General features: G+C 41.7%; 1 protein-coding gene across 1 annotated transcript; it reads left to right on the top strand.

Annotated features, from left to right (window-relative positions):
- Positions 1–19,769: 19,769 nt before the first annotated feature.
- LOC137915824 (uncharacterized) lies at positions 19,770–22,710 on the top strand. Its single transcript, XM_068758943.1, has 2 exons — positions 19,770–19,984; positions 20,818–22,710. Exon 2 carries the CDS (start codon positions 20,902–20,904, stop codon positions 22,039–22,041), a length of 1,140 nt encoding a protein of 379 aa, XP_068615044.1. The 5' UTR covers positions 19,770–19,984; positions 20,818–20,901; the 3' UTR covers positions 22,042–22,710.
- Positions 22,711–23,156: the final 446 nt, after the last annotated feature.

Genomic DNA, 23,156 nt, shown 5'->3' with positions numbered 1-23,156 from the left:
ATAATATCATATATTGATGGCCAAAACGCAAAACCTCCTATCTGCAAAATCTTCTTTTTTGAGAAAAGTAAAGAAAGGTGTTGTTTTCTTGCAGAATGCTATGTTTTAAGGATACTTGATGCACAATCCACTGATTTTAGACTTTATTACTGTATCATGTGTAAACAATACCGACTCAGTATTGATGCCTTGCAAAGTGTACAGAGAAGGTTTTCCACTACTTTTTCTGGATCATTTTGCAGATAGGAGGTTTTGCGTTTCGGCCATCAATATGTGAGATCGTTTTTTAGGTCTAGGACTGCAGTGTGTACTCTTTACCCCTGAGTTTAAGCATGACTTGTATGTCCTTGTTTGTGTGTGTTGGTCCTGATGTCCTGATCAAATATTTGTGCTCAGAAACAAAACTTATTCATGAATTGGGCTTATTTTAGAAATCAAACAGCTTTTTTTTGTCCAAAACACGTAGGATCTTCAAAAATACCAGCAACAGGCCTCCAAAAGTTAAGATATGGTTCAGCGTTGTATTGTTTTTATCAGTCATTTGATGTACAAGTGATTCACTGAGCATGGGAAGTGAAATATACGATTATAAAACACAATCTAATTACCGTGTTCTGTTAGGTTCACTATATTCTTTGAGATCCAAACCTAGTCCACACACCCCAACACACACACACACTCACACACCGATAAATAAAGAAGAGGAGGAGAAAAGAGGATCTTGCATTATCAGATGACACAGAGGACAGGAAGATGCAGGCGCTAAGTCGATCAGCTGGATCATTCATATTTCCATTGAGGTCAGTACTATCACACTCTGAAGATTACCGCTCCAGTCAGGTGGGTCTCTGCCTTCAATTTTTCTTGTTTGCGTGCACCTTAGAATGTTTGAGTGCTGGAAATGATTCTTCATGTTTATCCGAGTACAGAACAATAAAAGTCTCAGTACAGATCAAGGTCAGGCCAAAAGCTACAAAACTTTTATATTTGTTTGCCATTAGAAGAATGATCGATCACCCATTTTAATATCTGTACCAAAACGCTGACTAATGGCAACTGCATGTTTTCTGTCAGTTACGTATTTCAACAATACAGTATTTATATATGTCTGTATATCACTTAAAGTATTTTCTAACAGTAGCTTCAGGCTAATAGTGAAAATGTCACCTCACAGAAGGATGGAATAAACAGGTTAAGCTCATTATGGCTCATGAATGTGTCCTGTTGCTTGAGAGATTTGCATACATTAAGACACATGTGTCAAACTCAAGGCCCGGCGGCCAAATGTGGCCCTCCAAGTCATTTTGTGTGACCCCCGAGAGCTGTGTACAGACATTTGTTTTTGTAAAATGTTGTAACAGCCCACATTTGTTGGTTGTACTGCAGTTCTCTACCCCTCTCAACTGTGACAAAAGAGTTTCAAACAAAATTAATACCATAACTTGTGTTGGATGATATTTGTCTTTATTTATTATTTAATATTATTTACTTGAATAAGTTTGATGATTGATCGATGGAGTAGTGTGGTTTACTTAACCTGATCAATTGAAAGGATTTATGTTATAATAACAGCAATAATCTATCCATATATTTTTACAACTATACAATTGAATATGCAATGTTTGTAACTTAAGTAGTGAACTGATCAAATGGAAAAAATCAGCAACATGGCAATAACAATAGCAACACGCTACAGTCAGGAAATTAAGAATCTGCTGGAGGTGACTATTGAAAGTTATTTGAACTTTTTAGTTTTTTCCAGCATGTGCTGATATGTTGATCCCGGCTACATATGGTGCTCAGAATCAGCACTGGACAGCTCCATAGGTAGTCGGCTACATATGGAGCTGTCCAGTGCTGATCCTGAAAGTGACGTCTTTTCCGTGGCATTGACTCGGGGAATGTTCTTTATCTTGCCCACTTTGGTTGGTTTTTTTGGTTTGCGCATGTCCATGACAAGACAAGGTGGTGGCTTTTTGGTTTTGCTTTGGTTTTTTATCGATTATCTTTGTTCCTGCATGATGATTGCATTTGAATGGAACTTTTCTACATTATTAGATGTGTTAATTTATTCCTATCACAAACTTTGGTTCATACTTATAATTGTTCTCATTTACAGTATGTCTTTATCTCTAACAATTTTTAAGTTACAACCTTTTAAAAAAGTGATATCAAAACTGAATATTTTATTGTAATTACTGTGATGGCTAAAGAGTTAAATAAAAAAATAAAAAGTTATATAACAGCATGTTAAGGAGTAGTTACATTTATTTTACATTAAATGACATTACATTTAGTTACATTTTTGTTACTCATTTACGGTTTACATTTGGCCTTTGGAGGGCAAACATAATGCTAATGAGGCCCTTGGAGAAAATGAGTTTGACACCCCTGCAGATGTTGTTAGTGGCAGTGATAGCGCTGCTGCCTCACAGCGAGAAGGTCACATGTTCAAATCCAACATGCGGCCTCTCTGTGAGGAGTTTGCATGTTCTCCCCGTGTCTGCGTGGGTTCTATCCAAGTTCTCTGACCTCCTCCCACCACCCGTGTATCCCGCCTCTCGCCCGTTGACTGCTGGGATAGGCTCCAGCATGACCTGCAACCCGGTAACGGACAAAGTCAGGGAGAAAAGTCATAAATAAGACCGAAACTGAATGCCCCAGCCCCAGCTCACAAGGTCTGGTCTCTCAGGATATCAGTGGTCTGTAGATGAAGACAGAAGCCAACACAAACAGCCTATTGGCGACTCTTGCTGAGAATCCCCAAGACAAAACCGCAGTCACGCCTCCTGCCCTGATCACCAGATACCACTGCATGATGAACAATGAGGGGGCAGATGAGGTCATCCCACCGCTATCTCCTTCCTTCATGGCTCCCTCTCTGCCAGCTGAGAGCAGCACAGAGGCAATGGTGAATAATCCCAGTGTGACCCTTGTAAATTTGGCAGCTGACGCCACATGGGCTAAAGGTAATCCAAGTGGCTTAGACTGGCATCGTAGAGAGAGGCAGCTACTGGCAGCACACAAAAAGGTGGATGAAGTGATCGCAAGTAGAGCACAGATTTCTGAGGGATGTACACATATTGAATGTTTTTGCAAAGACGAGGACTTCTCTCTATTGCATGGTCAAGATCAAGAATCCATGGAGGGCACAGGTACTGTGAAGGAATCATGTAATGATCCACATCAAGAGAATAGAACAGGAGATTGTTCAATTGTGGAGCTTGATGATACTGTCATTTTGAGGGAAGGACAAGAAGACTTGAGAGACTATCCTCAACAGGAACCTTCAAGCACTGAAGACAATGAGACATGCATTGACAAGCAGGGAGACTTTTGTGGCCTTGATGACGATCATTCAAAACTAACCACAGACAATTTTGACTACGATAGCATGGAGGCCAGTTCCCCAGAATTGTCTAGTCTAAGTGTAAATGAGGATGACTTGGAGACCTGGGGGCCACCGGAGCTTTGCAAGCATAACCAAAACTGGGCAGAAGTCAATCGGCCCCAGTCGCCAGAGATCCCAGGGAACAATGAAGACATTGACATGAGATCTTTTAACTACAATGTCACAAAGTGCGACTGGGAGAGGAGAGAGAGTGGTACCGTCAAATTACAAATGCCCCAACTCCCCGTTTCTGAAGACTTTGACGAGAGAGTGTTTAAAGGACCGCAGAGAGATGAAGGTCGGAGAATAGCGTCTGATATCCAGCAAGGAGAGCACCTGCTTCAGCGTCTGCAGCAGGTACAACTACGACAGGATGAGTGTACACCAGAGAACACGCACAACTCCCAGCAGGATGTCCAAGAGAGGAGAGATGAGAATAAGTGTGTTCTTGAAACGGATGAAGAGGATTTGAAACCAAGAAAGAGGAATATAACGGGTGTCAATGAGAAGGGGGATAGTAGTTTGCAAAATGTTATTGTTGATGATGATGATGATGATGATGATGATAAAGATAATGGAGCAAGGGCAAACCTGATGGGGAGAGAAACGAAAGGAAAGAATGAGAGTAAAGATGCACAAAAGAACACAAAAGGAAGTGCATGTTCATTGACGGAGCCTGTAGAGTCTGAGCAGTACATAAGTGGAAGAACGGAGATGGGCGATTCTGATGACGATCAAAATACCATGTGGGAGGCTGCAGATGCGTCTCCAGTCATCCAACAAACACCTTCCATCCAAACTCCTTTTGCATCCATCCAACACAGATTTTCAGCTGCTGAGACCACTATTGAAAGGCAAATCGTTGAGGCAGCCCAGGAGAAGCAGAACCTGCAAAGAGCTGGTGGTTTCTTTAACCTTGCAGAGAATCCAGATGTCCTAGAGATTCCCTTTAAAATCAATATTTCGCTTGAGCCACCTACTAACAAGGTTACAGAGACATGCCAGCGCAGTGACTGGCAGTTCTCAGAGCGGAAGATGCAAAAGGAAATAAGCCAGGAGATTCAGAGAGAACTGGTGCTAGTCAATCTAGGGAAAATCCCAGGGGTGTACAGCAAAGGTGAAGTCCGGCAATTAAGGGAGACCAAACTGCTGTTTGAGGCTTTCCAGCAGGATAACACAGAGCATCCAACAAGACACAGGAAATCCCCTACCACAATGGCAAGAGGCCACATTTACCCAACCGTGCTAGCGCGTACACATAGCCTAGAAATGTTTTCGCTCAAAAGCCGGACAATTTCCAGATCACACTCCCTCAGGTTGCACAAATCAACCTCTGAAATTGAGAAAGGTCTTGAAAGCTTAAGAATAAAAAGCCCCACAATCAGTTCTCAAGGCAAAACAAGTTCATTACACCCCCCAAAACCAGACAAAAGCTTGTGCCTGAACAGAAGCATGGACTCCATCTGTACTAATACATCAGCTGTGCAGGGTGGGAGAAAAAACTGGGAAGGAAAACCAACACTTGAATCTCCCATCCTCAAACAAAACCCCTTCTACAAGCTGCGACCAGCCCTGGCTCTTCAGCCAGAAGTGGAGAAGGACATCAGGGAGGCCAAAGAAAGAGAGGAGGAGCTGCGCAGACAGAGGTGTACTCTGTATGGAGAGAAGAGGCGGAACAGTGAGGACGGGGAGAAGCCACAATTCACACCAACCTTGAAACCAGGTCAGTCTACATCGTCTCTGTGGTGAAGTGCCAGCTGTACATGAGTACACTTCAGAGGTAGTTCAGTTTTATGTTCTACTCAACTACATTTCAAAGCAAATACTATACATACTCTACTTCACCACATTTTCCTGTTTGGTATAAATTATTTGAAAGAAAATCAAAGCATTTAAACCAAATGGTAACTTTCCATCCATTTTTTTGCCACTTTTCTGCTTTGCGGATCGCGGCAAGAAAATCCCAGCTTGAGGCGGGGTAACCTCGAACGCGTCCTTGGTGCATCGCGGGGCCACACAGACAGACAGCCACTCACACACACACACCTATACACTCAATGTATAAATGACTTGAAACTTTTTAGCAAGAGTAAAAGTACTTCTCTTCATTCCAGTACTTCTGTACATAAGTATGTTAATAAATCTATAATTTTCCCTGTAATGGAGTTTCTTTTATTCCAAATGGAAATTTTATTCTATGTGTGACCGTATTCACCATAGTTAAATTGTATATACAGTACATTATATACAGCATGCAGTATACAGTATTTTCTGGACTATAAGTTCGCACTTCTTTCTCAGTTTGCCTGGTCCTGCAACTTATACTCAGGTGCGACTTGGACATGTACACTAAACCCCTAGTTATCCGCGGTTCCAACAATTTGTTCATCGTTCCTTCTTCTTCGTTAAACTTGAGGATGTTTAACTCATTCAGTGGCATTAATGTCTAAAGACATTTTATAAACCAAACATTCACTGCCAACCCTGACATTGAAATCTGCCTCTCTTCACCGGCCAATGACTCTGGAAAGAAAAATCGTAGGAACACACTTTTTTTCCTGATGAAAGAAGATTCTTTAATTTGGAAGGTGTTGGTGTTTGCATAGTTATAGTAAAGAATATTCTGTGGTGCTTGGACTATCAGGCAAAATGAGCAAAAACTCGGGTATTTAGCATAAAGCTGAGCTGAAAATGGCTGACACTCAATGGGATGAAAAGTTTTTTTACTTATAATTTGTATGGCTTTCTTTTGCAATAGGAAAATTGGATTAATATTAGTCTTATATGTATTTCCCCAGATCTCTACACAGTAGGTCTTGTATGGGGCAACAAGTGAGTAATATAATGTGTATAGGGCTTTAGAGCAAACAAGATTTTGTAATATTGCAAAGGATTTTGCCATTTTAACTTTTATGTGATTTATATGTGATTTCCATCTTAACTTATTGTCTATTATGACCCCTAAAAATTTTGTTTCAAGCACTGTTTCAATTTTGGCATCATTTATTTCTATGCAAGTTTGGAGATCAGTTCCCAAATATTATGCAATTTGTTTTATTTGCATGAAGAGATAGATATTCCATATACATCATTTAAAATAAATATGTAATATTGCAATGAAAACTTTCAGAAAAACACTAATTTACAATAACATATAAACATACTAAAACACACATCATATATATATACTGTACTGGTATATCTAGTGAGAGTCTTCTTTGCACATCACCGACTGAGCACTTTAATGAATGCCTCTTTACATTAGGATCACATGTTATCTGAGGAGTATTATGGACAACTTAGTCTCAGGCCTGTCACCGATGGTTAAGGACAGAGCGCTCCTGATCTGAGTCAGCGGATGCCAGGGGCTGACTGACAGCATGAAGGCTACTCTCTGTATGCTCGCTGGTTCAGGGGCTGCTCTGGTTCGTCTCTGGTGTTGTGTAAATGCAAACGCCCTCAGACAGTTCATATGTCTTTTTGAAAGCATGTTTGGTTTGAGTCCATTATTTTTACATTGGCTGTGTGCACAGCAGCAGCGCTTGAAGGCCAGATATCAGCAGCCAGCTAGGGGATGTGTCATTACTGTTTCCAGTGCCATGCTAGTATTTTCAGCCACAGCAATAATGGTGTGTGGGTTGACTCAATGTGAAGATGATGGAGTTTCACTTGAAAGCAATATACTAAAGTCAGGGGCAGAGCTAAACTGAAGGAACAAAGAGGCTCTTTCTAAAGGTCAGGTACACACAGTGTGTTATTGTAACGTTCCATGACACATTACTGAAAACTATAAACCACAGTGGTGATGCTTCATCCACAAATAACACGGCAACACAATATGTGACTATATTGGTCAAGGATTTCATGAAGTTTCTGTGATAAATCATATTTCTTCTCCGATGTGGAATCTGCATCAAAATCTGATCTAAAGTCTAATTTGATGTTAAAAGTGTATAACCTAATTACACTGGTTCTTTACGTCTATTCCTTGTAACTTCACTGTCCCCCCTGGGACCGTCTCATTTACACACATGTACTCTGTTTTACTCCTGCTCACCTTCATTCCTCCCTTTTCCAGAGGAGACCTCCACTTCTCTAAATTCTCCTCTACCTGCTCTCACTGCAGATCACAATGTCATCTGCAAACATCATATTCCAAAGAGCTTCCTGTTTCAGCTCATCTGTTAGACTATCCATCACCATGGCAAACAAAAAGGGGCTCAGAGCTGATCCCTGGTGCATCCCACCTCTACACTAACCTCCCCTGTTACTCCTACAACACACTTCACTGCTGTTGTACGACTGTCATACATGTCCTGAACTACTCTGACATACTTCTCTGTCACTCCAGACCTACTCATGCAGTATAGCTAATTATTCTAATTGCTAACCTTAGCTTAATAAGGTGAAAGCAGAGCTTCTGATTGAAATTTTAATGGTTCAAATTTACTTAAATGACAAATTGAGAAAATAGAAAAATGTATCCTGATAAAAATCTAAATCTACGGTTAATGGCAAAAAGAATAAAAAATCCCCTCTAACTGACATGACGAAGCAAGTTGTGCTGCTGTGTAGAGCTACTGAGTAATCTATTACAAGTAAAATAATTTAACATTACATGCCAATTGTCTTGAAAGAAGTAATCTGGTTAGTTCTATGGGTAGATAGCAACAGTTCACTGGGCATGCTAATGGCGCTAATATTTGAGCAGAGAAACAAAACAGGTTCAGTCTAGCAAAATTTAGGTTCTTGATGTTTTTGTCTGTCACCTAAATGTATCAACTGTCAAATACCTTCAATGTTTTCCTGTTCCTGTCTTGTTCCTGTTCTTCAGATGGCAGATGGCAGTCCACAGGAAAACTGGAACGGGTGTGGCCGCCTCCATCCAAAAAGTCTGAGAAGACGCAGGTGAGGTGTCAGGTCTATTTACTGAACAGCTTCATTTGATCTGTGCATGTTTTTTGTGCAAACCACTGACTGACTGAAACCGCTGACAACAGTATTACTAAGTAAATAGAGTTATCACTGCAATGTACCATATTGTTCTCAAATCCTTTCAAAGGCATGATGAGTAAAGGTATGTCTTTAATCTAGATCATGGGGTTTTTTTCTGTAAAGGTCTTAATTAACCTAAAATGAAAGTTTTAAGTAACTTGAATTTAATTGAGGAATGCTTGCTTTAGTACAAAAGGCTCAGATGTTTAACTCTAACAGAAGTTAAGGAATCTAATTACGTCTTTTCCGCCTCATGTCACAACAGGAGCCAAAAGTTCAAAGAGCCGGAGGTCAGAAGGCTTCTTTATGGCAACGCTGGGAGTCGGGCCTGGTCAACGGCCAGAAGTCAAAGAAAAAGAACTGACAGTGATGCCTTCGTCACTTCGAACAGAATACAAAAAAAAAGAAGGTAAAAATAAAAACACCAAGGATCTGCCATTAGAGTTCCAAAAGTCCAAGATGAATTATTATAACCAAAATCCTAAAGGTAGTTCAGATTAAATGCTTTCTGGCTCTCCTAACTTTGCGCATGTCAAATATATGTTTTGATATACTGTATCTAAGCACTAGTTTCAGTCAACACATAAATAAAGCAGACATTTCACGACTTTTTCTCTTTTAATTTCTGTCAAACAGATGGCACAAACAACAGTCCAGTTTGACGGTGACACTGTTGTCAGTTTTTATTGTCCTGCAACTGCTAAGCGGTTTGGCAATTTCTGAGTAGTCTTTTTCTTAGGTACGTAAATGAAATTTGGAAAATAAGCACTTTTATAAAATAAGCGTTTTAGCTCAAATGAGTCTAGTTTGTTCATCGTGTTTATTTCCAAGAATGCACTGCTATATTATGTACATGAAAATCAATGTTGTGTAGATCCGATTTAATGATTTAAAGGGACAGTACACTAATTTGAAATGAAGTTCAGCTTACACGCCTGCAGAGGCAGTCCAGCAAAGTTCTGGGAGGCTATATAGCAAAAACCAATGTGATGATGTCAGAGTTATGATGGTAGTCTGATACAATAAAAAAAATTGCAAGTTTTGCATTTGGAAGACAAAAGTGGTAACTGCTCAGGGAGCATTTAATGAAAGACACTGTACAGTTGCATTGTGGGAAATGATGGAGCTTGAATAACATTAGTTAATAAACTGTAAATAAATTTGGCAGGCTATTATGTTTTGCTTTGTGTGTTTCTCTCTGTATGTTTATCTTTTGTGCAGCTTTTCTCATCAGCATGAGATCAGAGCATGGTAATAATCATGGTCTCCTCCAGAGTTCTGTCTGTTGAGTGACCTGACAAACGTCCTGCAGTTTCATGGTAACTGACGGCAGCAGACAAGTTGACCTGTGATCACATTAACTAAAAAGAGTTTGGCCTCCACGTTCCAGACAGAAGCACAAAGCTTAGCCTTGTCTAAGTACCATCTGTTAGCCCCAGTTGCTGTGCCAGCAGAGGAAGGACTTTAGCTCGACCCTTCATGGCTCGGATGTCCCAAATGTGGCTTCCCTTCTCTAGCAGGTCACAAACAACAGGCGTGATCGCAGCCGAGGTTTCAGCTGTTATGACATTTTATGAGGGCTTTCCCAAAACAGCCTGAAATTGGATTCAAAACAAAATGTCAGAAATATTCTTTGGTGTAAAATTTCTCAGGAATGGATTTTTTCGTTCATTTTTTACACAGTACAGTACATACAAAGCCTGTGCTGAGCTTTATTTGAATCTGTTCTCAAATGGATAATGCTGAAAAATGGGGCACTCGGCATATAGCTGAGTTGAGAATGGCACTCAATTAAAATTAAAAAACGAATTGAATATATTATTACATATCAGTCAAAGGGATCAAGCCTCTGAACGACTGCTTCTACTCTTCATTGTTTGATGTACATTTTCTGAGGGACATTTGTATCGGAGAATGGGAGGATAAAGAGTGAGAGTGAGATGCTTTAGTGGGGGATAGAAGAAACTACCGTCATCGTATAAAGTTTTTAGTGATGTGTTTTCTCTATAGTGATAAAACAACAACAACAACATTTGCTTCTTCCTTTTGTGTCCAAGTTCTGCCTTATAGTCAAAAGTGTTCCTGCTCATGTGGACTGAAGGATTTATTTTAAACGTTTCCAGTAGAGGGCAGTAGAGCCCCTAGAATCAAGAGACTACACAAGACAGCAAGTTATCACAAGTCATTTTGGCTGTCAGAAAGTATTTTAATCTAGCTTTCAAGATAAAATGACACCAACAACATCCAGTATGTCTAACAGGTCGGACTTTTAAACAAAATGTCTTATGTTTGCTCATATTCTTGCTTACGATTGTTAAACCCAGACGTCAGTTCATGGGATGAGTCGAGGAAGGGCAGGGATGATTATGTAATCTATGTAATTCACCCACTGATGAGTCACTTACAGCACAGCGCAAGAGCCACAAGCAAAGAAATTATAATCTTCTACACGTCGACATAATGATGATTTAAAAAGCTGCTCAAGAGAACATCTGCTGGACCTTTTGTGGGTGGGAATTGTTCAAATGTTCCTCAAGCTGCGTCGAATCATGTCGAGCACATTGGCAAGATCCATCTCCCATAATCTCCAGTAATGTTTGTCTGGCTATTAATGAGTTACAGATCTGTTCAGGAAACATATTCAGGAATGCAACAGTCATTTTTCCTGAAGGAAAGAGGCTAAACAAAAGGTGAAAGAGTGCTAAGTATACAGTGACATGAGTGAACGCTTTCCAGTCAGTGCTATTATTGTATTCCACCCCCCCCCCCCCCACTGAGTTCACGCACACCCAAAGCTTTGTGAGTGTTCATTGTGGCGTAGAACAGTGACAGCTCTGACATCACAGCTCAGCGAGACGGAGCTCGACTCGGACCTGCACCGGCGGCAGCAGCAGCCTAACGCCATGGATAGATGATGGATGACTCATCCTTTCCACCCACATGGCTTCCCATCATCAGGACCCAACACCCAGGAACACTCGCCTGATTCCAGAATAAACCCTTCTGCATACATTCAGCACTATTTGAGTCTCACGCACAGAAAGATCAAATATTTGGACTGAATACTGCAGAAAAACGAGTCCCAACCCGGGAGGGGATGACAAGTACTTTGGTTTTTCAGTCTACTTCCACATGTTGCAATGCAGGCAAACGTACCTCTGTACATGTTTGGTCAAAGTGGTTTAAATCATTAGTCAGGTCTGTGAGGTGCATCATTCAAATCCAGAATACTCCTGAATTTGAGTATCTTGAGAAATACACTTGCGTGTTTAGAGAAATCAAGCGGATTTCTCTAAACAATCCGCTCGACCCCCTCAGCGTTGCTGGGGGGGGTCGTGAAACAAAGTGAAGTGAACACTGGGCGGGGGGAGGATGATGTCAGGACAGAATAAACTGACCTCAGATGGCTCCTGTTAGATGAACAATTGTCCTCAACAAACACTTTCATTTACCCCCCCCACCACCCCCACGGCTTTCGTGACCAACTCTCATTTTGCACACTGAAACCTCAATTGTTAGAATCCATGATACTTTACAATGGTCAACATTAAACTCACAGTGAAATAATGGCCTCTCTCTCTCTTTCTCTCTCTCTCTCTCTCTCTCTTTCTCTCTCTCTCCTCACTTTGGATTTTGAGTGTGTTACGCTGTCGTAATCTTTTTTTCTCTGTGGATGCAGAAAGATTTTCTCTTGAAACAAAGGTTGAAGGTGATATAACTACATGTATCCAGCTTTACGTCAGTTTCACAGAGATGACAGAGGCTTAGCGACGACGGATCAGCAGGATTACAGACAGTCATCAGATACCAATCAATTAGCGTCATTCCACATAATATTTGAAATAAAACAAAGATAACCGATGCCGTTCTGATGATAATGAAACTTTTTGCACTTGACTTTAATAATGAAGCAACATCAGACACATGAGCAGCAGTCGTCCATGTTCACTGAGCGTGTGGCTACAATAAATATTCTCTCCAACAGTGTTTTTTAGTGAACACAGGAAGTGGGTCATACATTCAACATCTCACCATGTTTTCCATACTATATATTGAGATCCGGGCTTGTCTGTGTGGTGGGGATTGTGTTTTTCCTTCCTTCCTTCCTTTTTTTTTTTGTTGTTGTTCGTGTTTTCACGCAGCCTAAAGTCTTATTTTACTGTAATGTCTTTCAAATTAGGGTGATTATTTGTCCCAGTTGTACGTTACTCCGGGATGTAATTGTCCAGTGATGTGCTTTAATGTGCTCCTCAAAGCTCGAGCCTGTTCTGCTGTCAGTAACCATGACAGATGCGAGAAGGCAGCCTTATCTTATATTACAAAAACATTTGTTTGATCACAAATTATAAAGGTTTTCCTTCTCCACCCCCCCCCCGTGCCCCAACAACCTCCCAAATTGGTCAAAAGTGGTTGCTTTGGAAACAGTGTGACGTGTTCCAGAGCCCAAAAATAGAAGCATACGGAGGAAAGCGTGTCTGAGGATCTTGGCTTCTGCCTCACAATAAGTCTGAAAGCCTTTCCAAATGTTTTCCTCTAAAGCGGCGTCGAGAAGTTCCGTCTGAGCAATGGAGCGTTAGATGTTATCTGTTAGTGGACCCAGCTAAATAAAACATCACCTGGCCAGGTGGGAGGCAGCCTGGTTTGGTGGCTGATGCAGGAGCCTGAGGAATGACTGGAGCTTTTGCTTATGAGCAAGTAAACATGTCTGACGTGTCAACAAATTCGCAGTAAATACATTTCGACACGCTCACAGACCAACATGCACATGGTCTGCCTGTTACGAAACAGGCCCCCAGAGTCAAACAAAGTGAGTCATAGCCTATTAATAGCTGCCGAAATACATCTCCTATGTGTTTGAGCCACGGACAGAGTCTGAGCTGTCTGTGGTAAAGACGAGCTCTTACACGAAAGTGTTTTTGCACGCATTTCTCAGGGGAGCAGTGATTCATGAAATGAGCTTTGCTTTATTCACTGCAATTTTCTTAGTCAGCAGCGAAACATAAAGCCGTAATCAAGAAATATATAGTTGAGGGTGTGGGAAGAAGAAAAAGAATAACAGAGCAGATAAAAGTGTTATTTAAAAACAAAATAATAATCATTGTCTCGCCCACCCAGGCGGTACGGCGTCTCCTTCAAGCTCGGGTTCTCTGCCAGAGGCCTGGGGGCTTGAGCGTTCTGTGCAGGATCTTAGCTGTCCCGAGGATCTTCTGGGCAGAGATGTTGGACGTTGTTCCATCTGCTGGAGTCATGCATGCCCCTAGTGCCCCGATCTCTACTGGCACCACTGTTGCCTTCACTCCCCACATTCTCTCCAGCTCTTCCTTTAGCTTCGGTAATTCTTGAGCTTTTCCTGTTATTTTTTCCTGATGTTGCTGTCGCTCAGAATGGCTACATCCATCACTACCGCTGTCTTCTGATGTTTATCCATCACCACTATGTCAGGCCTGTTGGCCGTCACCAGTTTGTCCATCTGGATCTGGAGGTCCCACAGGATCTTGTCTGATTACTGGTCGGGCATAGCTGTTAATGACCTGGATCTTACTCTTGCCATTCAGCTGACTCTTGAGAACCTGCCTCGCCCTCCGCAGGTATTTGGCTGTGGCCGACCTCAGAGCTGCCTGCTCGTGGTTTTCACTTGCCTGTGGGATCCCCAGGTATTTGTAGCTGTCCTGCACATCTGTATTGTTGCCTTCAGGTAGTTTAACCCCTTCAGTTGTGATCAACTTCAATGTTATTGCTGTATATCCCAGTGAGGTGAATCAGGGAGTGAATGTCACGCTCGCTCTTGTCATACAGTTTGATGTCATCCATCAAGAGGAGTCGTTTCACTTTGGAACCGGTACCCGAAACCACTCTGTGATGATCTGGCTGGGGGAGGGGGTTGAGCATTTCCTTGCTAAATGCCTCATTTAATGCTCACCTGTGCAACTGGCTTCGAGTTACCTTGTGGAGTCGTCTTCCATAGCTTCATTGAGTTCTGGACGAAGGTATCCTTATGTGTTGCATTTCTTGCAGGGCTTTCTTGTAGTCAGTCCTGATGCTACTGACCTTGCAGTCTCTGGCGACTGTCCTGTCAACCAGGAGGGTGCTTGGCTCCCCTGGTGTTATTACCAATCCCTTTCTGTGCCCTGCTCATGTATTGATCCATGAATCCACAAAGAAGATTACAGATATGTTCATCTAAGCTACGCTACCCTGATGATAAATCTCAGTAAAAATGTTATAATCGTGACAGCAGGCAACAAAGATCAATCGGTGCATCTGTTTTTGATCTCCTGATATTATGAACCCAACTGTTCTTGGAATCAGGGTCATATCTGATATCACATTGGAGATAACTCTTAACCTTTGCTGCCTATAGCACTGACTGATATCACTTCAGATAGCATCATATATTGTGACTGAAATTTGGCCAAGCTGGCGAGGCGTGCAGCGTCAGTGCTGTAGAGTTCCGTAGCACGCTGTGTCGCTGCAGAGGGATTTTCCTCTGAGCCAAAATGAAGCACACACAAACAAAGGCTTTTCTTTAACAGCATCAGAGGGCAAATCACGCTCGGAGGCAGCAGGAGGTTGTCAGGATGCTGCAGATTCAGCACAGAATGGAAGGAAACAAACAGGCATGAGGAAAATGTGTGTAGAAGTAACTATTTAAGTAGCTATTTGTGACCAGTGGACCCTCTTCCTGTGTCAGGGAGGTGAAGGCCTCCTCCCTCCCCCGCTTCCCTTCCCTTCCTCAGCATTAAGCTTTACGTAACATGTCTTCACCCGTCAACAATGAGTAACGCCTCCCGGCTCGTCAGCCGGTCAGACACTGTGACTCTGTGCTGTGATTCTTGTCTATGCCACCCACTTTGGCAAGTACAGGCCAGATATTTATATCCGCCCCGCTGCCCACAGGTGCTCCAGACAGAATCCACCCCACAGAGGATGAATCACAAGGAAAACCAAAATGATTCTGCATCTGCAACTGGAAAGCATTTCATAAATGTTATTCACATTATAAACGGCCTGTTAATGCAGCGACATGTTCTCCACACCGGTAGTAGAATCTTCACACTGACTCTCACCAGAGACACACAGCAGAAAAACAATCGCGCTTAGGTTGACGTTTGATTTCACATCCTCCGGGTTGAGACCAGGCAGCTTCATCAGAGCTATGAGGAAGCATTCAGCTGCAACAGTTTATATTAAGGTGGGGCCGGTCCTCAAATCTGAGACTGTGAAACAAGTAAATACAACTTTAATTGAAAAATGATGTAAACTTTCCAACCAGAAATAAGTCTGATAAATAAAAGAAGCCTGTTATTTCATTTTCAGCTGTTTTACATTGCAGATCTTTCTAGAATATTGCTCGTTAGACTTTAAGACTTTCCTGTCTACACTTGACTTTTAGCGGAAACAAAACCGCAAGGGCTTTTTGGAATGTTCCTTTTAGACAGGGTGTTTGACTGTACTGTTCTACAATTCTATCTAATAAATATATTCATCATCATCATCATCACACACTTTTTCTTTTTTGTACTACTAAATATTTTCTTACGATGGAATACCCAAATTCTCAGAAGTGAAGTTTAAAGTCCACTGAGTGCAAGTCAAGCTGTATTTGACCTATTTATTTTTGCAAGGTGTCCTTTTGTCCCTGCAGGTCAAAGTTGAGCTTTTCCATAACAGCTTCTACGTAAAAGGCAAGAACTCCTTCTGAACTTGCTGAACTCCTGTTCAGCCACTTTTGCAGCTGCTTTCTTGCAACAGTCTTGAGTGGCTCACTCATAAACTATGAGGAAATAAAAAAAACACTCTCTATACAATGAAGATGAATGAAAACTATTCATATGCCTTCAGTAGAATGTATAGTTGTTGTTCTTGTTGTTTGTTTTGTTTCATGCATATTCTGTTCATTTACAAAGAAACGTGTGGCAAAAAAAAATACTTCCTTCAGTAGAAACATTACAAGCACATATTTCAAAATCTTAACTAAAGTATGGTATAACTCACTTCCTGTTGCGTTACACGTTCTTTCTTTTGTTTTCCCGTCTCACTTTTCCTGTCTGTGTTTCTAAGGCTGAGACTCGGTTACAGATGTAGAAGTAAATCCATCATTTGAGATAAAGAATGGACACAGTCTGGGGTTAAAATTGAATTTCTGTCATATTATCTCTAAAGTTGAATTAAAATGAGGAAATAACTTTAAAACACTCATTAATGTTCTTTTTGCGAAAGGAGTGTAACTTTGATTATTTTAAACATACTGTATATCCGACTATTAATTTCCACCATCCTGCAGTTAAACAGTTTTGAGATTTCAATTATTATTATTTTTTTACTGCTTCAGTTATTTCAGTAAATATCCTTTCATGCAAACGCAAATGAAGGTTGGTGACATTTTGTTGGACTGTAGTCTATTACTTTATGAGTTAGATTGAAACCCCTGTCAATGTTCAATGTTAAGACATTCAGAGACTTTGTTGCATGTACACAATCTGTGTACAGCACATGCGGCTGTTGCAGAATCTTATGCTTGTCATCTGCACTCATTGCTCATCTTATCGAAACCAATCTCTTGTGAAAAGTAAATAAGACGTGCACAACGCAGGGAACTTGTCATTCTCTATGCACAAAGAAAAAATACATAGAAAAATTCCATCATTATGGAATATTGTTTATGACACAACTACCTCATTATTGGTCAATATTTGTAAATATTATGTCCATTAATAAACTACTAATTATATTCTCGCTTACCGTCAAGTTGATGCATGTTAGTAACCTCATCTAATTGTGCTCATTAAATATAAATGTGTTAAAGGCAGCAAAGACTATGCTTCTGTTCACGATGAATGAATATAACTTTAATGGTCTCGTCTTTTGTTGGTCTGCTTGATCCTGTTCGATCCTCTTTGATCGTGTTTGATCATGTTTGCTCCTCTTCAAATGTATAAAAAAATAACTTTTGTGCTCCAAGATGGATTTTGTTTTTGCTTGGACAGATGTGTCTCTCCCAGTTCAGCCACACGTGTGCACGCAGTGGATTTAGTTTCGTTTTGGTTTTCAGAGGCTTTTCTGACGGAGCTGTTTGAGACAGAAAAGAGAGACGCTGTCCTGCAGCATCTGTTCGCTATTTTGACCAAAACTGTCACAGATATTTCATATAAGTGTCTTGGAACTGCATTAACTTGTGGAAAAAGAGTACAATATGTGATCTTTAAAGTTAAATGTATTAACTCTTTGAGTGCCATTCACGTCTAAATACGTTTTTTGAAACCCAAACATTCACTGCCAACCCTGACATTGAAATCTGCTTCTCTTCAATGGCCAATAACTCCAGAATGACAAATGGTGGGAACACACTTGTTTTCTCTCATGAAAGAAGAGACTTCAATCTTTCATTTGGTATGTGTCACTGCTTGCATAGTCATAATAAGGAATATTCTGTGGGGCGTGGAATATCGGGAAAAATTCACGAAAACTGGGGCACTCAATGAGTTAATATTATTAAATATTGGACAAATACGTTAAAATGCATTCATGTTTACATTAACTGAACTAATATTTGTGTTATACAAAAACAAAACCCAGATTCTTTTTTTTCGTGTGACACAATAAGGATGTGGAAAATTCCACATGAGCAGTCTTGGGTAAGGGGCTCAGAGTGTATCGTTCTGTCAACTGGAACGTGTTTGCTCAGGACGGTTGCTTGTGCAGGATGATACAGAACATGCAGTTCATCTGCTGTGTACACACCTACCACCAGCTGCTCGACGTGAGAACATGGCTTTGCTTTAGGTTTTCAGTCCAAGCCCTTATGCAGCCGCGTGTCACACGCCACCAACGGTTGTTCGTCAACAATGGTGTTGTCTTTGTCTACGCGAAGGCGGAACAGATCATTAAGCACATATCGGTTCAAAACAATGAGTCCACACTGTCCAGATCCTTCTCAGAAAAATATTTATACTCCACTAGAATAGAGTACTGCATACATTTGTAGCATTTCGCCAGCACTCCAAGTAATCCTTCCTCATTTAATCAAGACTATTTATGGCTCCTGTAGTTTCCTAATGATTTCCGAGAAGGGAACTGTTATCACGATAAATTATTTAGAGGGTTCCTGGAAAGGAGCGTGCAATAAACATTTAAATATGAGGAAAAGACAGTGTGGAAATGAAACGCTCTCAGATGGGGTCCAAAGTATTACTATGCTGGAATAATTTGTGCATTGATTAAAATACTGGCTTGCTATTAATGTTCCACGTGAGCGAACAACACATCCAAATAAACTGTTATACATTACATAAGACAGACGTTACACAAATATCATTCATATATTCTAAAATGCAAAAAAAAAAAAAATGTCAAGATGTTAAAGTAATGGGAAGAATAATTATTTAAAATACACTTCTTCACTTTAAACAATGCAGATGTTAAACTCTAAACTCTAAAGCTCTAAAAAGGTGAAGATTCGCTGTTGATTATCTTATGCATTGACTATAAAACCTCATTTTCAAGATCCAAGTACAGTATGTGACAATGACGATGTCATCATGATGTATAGACCAGAAATGTCAGGGCTTGTTCATGAAGCAACTTGATTGATTTTGCTTTTGAATTGATATTTGCTTCTTCTTTAATTTTTCTTGGTTTTAAGATAACTTCCTATTTGCATGAGACATATTATATGCCCTGATAACAAGGAAAGGATCATTCCTTCAGAAAGGTCTTCAAGGTTTTGACTCTGATTTCCTAATGCATTGAGAGATTGAGCTTTAAAAGGATCTTCTCACCATCATGGAAATGGAGAAATGATTTATGTATGTACTAAATAACAATGGTCCTAGGATGGAGCCTTGTGGCACTTCAGACCCAGATGGGCCCATCTCCCATCAGACCTCTGTTCCAATGACTAAAAATGTTACACAATAAGATTTTGGTTTTTTTTGGTTTTTTGTTGAGGACTGCTACATAAAATGTACTCTAATATCACAGATAAAGAGCATGAAATTCTATTACAATTTAACAATCTTTCTGAGACCAAAAACAGGAACAGAAACGATGAACTCTGATGAACGTGTGACGCATTAGTTTCAAATAACTTCCAAAAAAAAATAATAATAACTGATGCAGTAAACTGACAGTGGGTTATCTGTCGTCCGGTCAGGGTCACCGTTTTTACGGTGTTTTAGATACACTATTTTAAAACGTGGTTTCCTTTGTAAGACTTACTCGGCTGCCCCTTTAACGAGCTGCTTAGAATTACTCAATAGTTATGAACAAATCATCAGGGGAGGGGTAATCAGATGATGATGAGGAGGAACACTTCTGTTACGTGAAAGCCGATAGGAACTTTCCTCTGGATGGGTATGGGGGGGGGGGTTACGCAGGGAGGCGGTGTCAAAAACACGCACACACCGGTTCAAATGAGGATACTGACCGTCCTGAGCTGACTCCTCGTTACATATCGGAGCTGCGGTTTTCCAAGTGGAGCACAGAGGAGGTGCGTAACGCCGCCTGTAATATTAAGTAACAGCAGCTCGGCGGCGTTGAGCAGACGGAGAGACGCGCTCACCGGAACAACAGACGGACGGGAGGTTCTGAGCTTCAGAGGTAAATAAAAACAAGAAACTTTTACGCATTTTGGACTCTTTATTTTCAAATCAGTCCGCTAAATGAAGCAACGTAAAAGCGCTTGTTTTCATATACATCACCGCTTCTCATGTGCGCTCAGCGGTCCTTAGAATTTGCTTAAAGGAAATGTGGCAGTTAATAATAGGCTGCGTGCAAGTCACCTTTATGAACTCCAATTAAGTTGTTTGTTCAAAGAGGGGGTGGGAATAAATTTTATTCTAACGCTGCCTCATCTTCAGATTATTCCTTAACAAGTACTATATATTTTCAACATACTTAATAAAACAGCTCTGGTTACTAAACATTGAAATTACGTTGAAAGTTTTAAAACGCATAAATTAAAACTTGTTAAGTAAAAAAAAATTAAAATAAAAAGGCGAATCCGTCTGTCGGTCCGCAGTGAAGTCTTTCAAAAGCAGCTTGTTTCTAAAGACGGGGGTCCTCATGTCAGAGCTGATGACGCAAGTAAAGCCAGTAACTGACCTTCAAACGATGACAGACTGGGGGGGGGGGGTCTTTACTTTATTAACTACCGTCACAGGTTGTACTATTTGGGGTTTTGTTTGTGACGTAAATTCATTTGATGTTTTATTTGAAAGTGACTGTTTCTAGTGGAACAGAACCTGAATTGGCTCCTTTTCTTTGCTCATAACGCGCATTGAGAATGCAACAAGGCTTGCGACGTTATGGCTCAAGTCGCTGCGGCTTTATTGGAGAGACGCAATCGGGTTACATAATATTGTGTTGTAACAGCTCTTGCGTAACCTCGAAATCCTTCTTCTTCATGTGCTTCCCTCCGTTTTGGACGCTAGGTGGCACTGTTGCTGCATCCATCCACGACTGCGCCCACTCAGCACTGCTTCTTAAAGGGGGGGAAGACTCTTCTGACTGGTGAGATGTTTGAGGAGGAGTCCCATCGGATGAGGGGGCAGCAGGAGGTGGCTCTGCGTCCAGCTTTGGAGTCTCACTCAGCGGTGACTGCGGGCGGAGGACGAGGAGGAGCCACGCCCTTCACCGATGAAGCAGTCTCCATCCTGACCTCCAGCAGCCTGTTGGCGCGCTCCCTGCTGGGTAACGCCTCTCCGCTCAAACGCAAAGAGAGCCCTTCTTCCAGCATTCGGCGCAAACGTGAGTTTATCCCCGTGGACAAAAAAGATGAAGGCTATTGGGACAAGCGGAGGAAGAACAATGAGGCAGCGAAGCGCTCCCGGGAGAAGCGGCGCGTGAACGACATGGTCCTTGAGAGCCGTGTTCTGGCTCTGCTGGAGGAAAATGCCCGTCTCAGGGCGGAGCTGCTGGCTCTGAAGTTTCGCTTTGGCCTGGTCAAAGACCCCTCCAACGGCCCCATCCTGCCCCTCACTGCAACTCCCCATCAGACTATGACGACTCACTGTTACCTCCCCAGCTCCTCAGCCGCGCACCCCAACAACCAAGCAAGCCAGGTGAAAAGCAGGGGGTCCAGGGAGGCCGGCAACATGTCGGAGGACTCCGGCTTCTCGACACCGTGCGGTTCCAGCGTAGGAAGTCCAATCTTCTTCGAGGACCGGCTAAGCGACCACGGCAAGTTATCGCCGCACGGGTCAGAGGAGCTGTCCTATGAGCTCCACCGCTCCCTGTCGCCTCCACCACTCAGCGCAGGCAAAGCAGACCAAGGCGATGCAATGAGAAACCTTCCTCACAAGCTACGGTTCAAGACTCTGGGAAACGGAGACACCGCTGATGCCGGACCGGACAGCAGCGGTACCAGACGCGGTCCACTGCTAGCCGCATCAGGGCGCGAAGGTCCGAGAGAGGCCTCTAAAGGACTTTGCACTGACTCCTGGCTACAACAGGTGGAGGGAGAGGATCGCAGGAAGGTGGGGGTGCAGCTTCCCCATTATTATGCCTCAGCTCCCGGTTCCAGCCTCCAGCCTCAAATGGAGGTGGAGTATAAGCAGGAGAACACTCACCTGAAGTCTCAGCTCAACTCCCTGAGCGAGGAGGTGGCTCAGCTGAAGAAGCTGTTCACAGAGCGGCTCCTGGCCAAAGTCAACTGAGGACAAGAGTCAGACGACTCCACTCGTATTGCTCTAAGTGAGCCAGTAGGATGAGACGATACAACTTTAAAGTCTAACAGGCGTTTAACAACATGTTTGTTTATCCCAGCCAGTCACTGTTCCTGAAACAGGGAGTCTAATAATATTCTATGTATAGTAGTTTTTTTGTTTTTTTTAATGTCATGCACTGTGATAACAAAATGACGCATCACATAATCACAATGCATTAAAAGCCTGCGTTCATGAAGCACTAACTGGTTTTGGTGGTTCTGAAGCCAGGTAGACGAGGGAGGCATCCAGGAAGCTGTTAACACACGCAGAGGAAGGAGAGGCCAGTCGTTTAATGTGACTTACTGCACAAGTTTAAGACCCATGGGAGGTGTCTGAAGACAGAGACAACCCCGTATGATACAATAAAACCGTGAATCTTGTAAAGCTGAAAGCAAAATCTATTTAAAATCACACAAAACACTTTTTTTTTATGATGTGTCACACGGTCAAGGAGTTCCATTTAGATACGGTGGAATTCACTGGTTTGGTGTTTAGTCGCTGTCCTCAGTTTGAATCACATTATTACTCACATGTCACCTTTGCGGAGGCGATGACTCGAATTTGATGTCTGTCATCTTTCTGTACATTTTCTAATGACAAATAAAGGCATTTAAAGGATCTGTGCTTGAGGAAACGTGAGGAGGAGAATTCTATATCATATATAAAATATTTAACGAAAGTAAAGGGACCGTAGAATATGGATAAAAATAAAATATCATAAGAGAACCATGTCATTACTCGTACAAGGAGTCATGGTGCCTGAAATTAAAGACAGTTTCACATCAGCGCTGTATAAAGACTTATATAAAAACCTTTCATCGCCAGCAGGGGGCATCAAAGACAACGCCATCATTGTGACATAAGAATGCTCTGGATCGATGCTTTTTCTATTGTCCCTGCAGGTTAGCAAGTTATTTGGCATGGAGATGCGTTACGTGTTTCTCATGTGAGCGTGGAGACAATAACGGAAATAATCTAATGCTGACGTCTGAAAACACAAGGTGGATTAATCAGCAGTAAAGATGTTCATCCTATACATAAAACATTATTCTGGGATTAAAATG

This window comes from Brachionichthys hirsutus, unplaced genomic scaffold (assembly GCF_040956055.1).
Source record: "Brachionichthys hirsutus isolate HB-005 unplaced genomic scaffold, CSIRO-AGI_Bhir_v1 contig_948, whole genome shotgun sequence".
Taxonomy (NCBI): Eukaryota; Metazoa; Chordata; class Actinopteri; order Lophiiformes; family Brachionichthyidae; genus Brachionichthys; species Brachionichthys hirsutus.
This window is presented reverse-complemented; position numbering and strand designations above follow the sequence as displayed.

Excerpts from the sequence above, each read along its gene's own strand:
- LOC137915824 (XM_068758943.1), top strand. The coding sequence starts at position 20,902 with ATGTTTGAGGAGGAGTCCCATCGGATGAGGGGGCAGCAGGAGGTGGCT.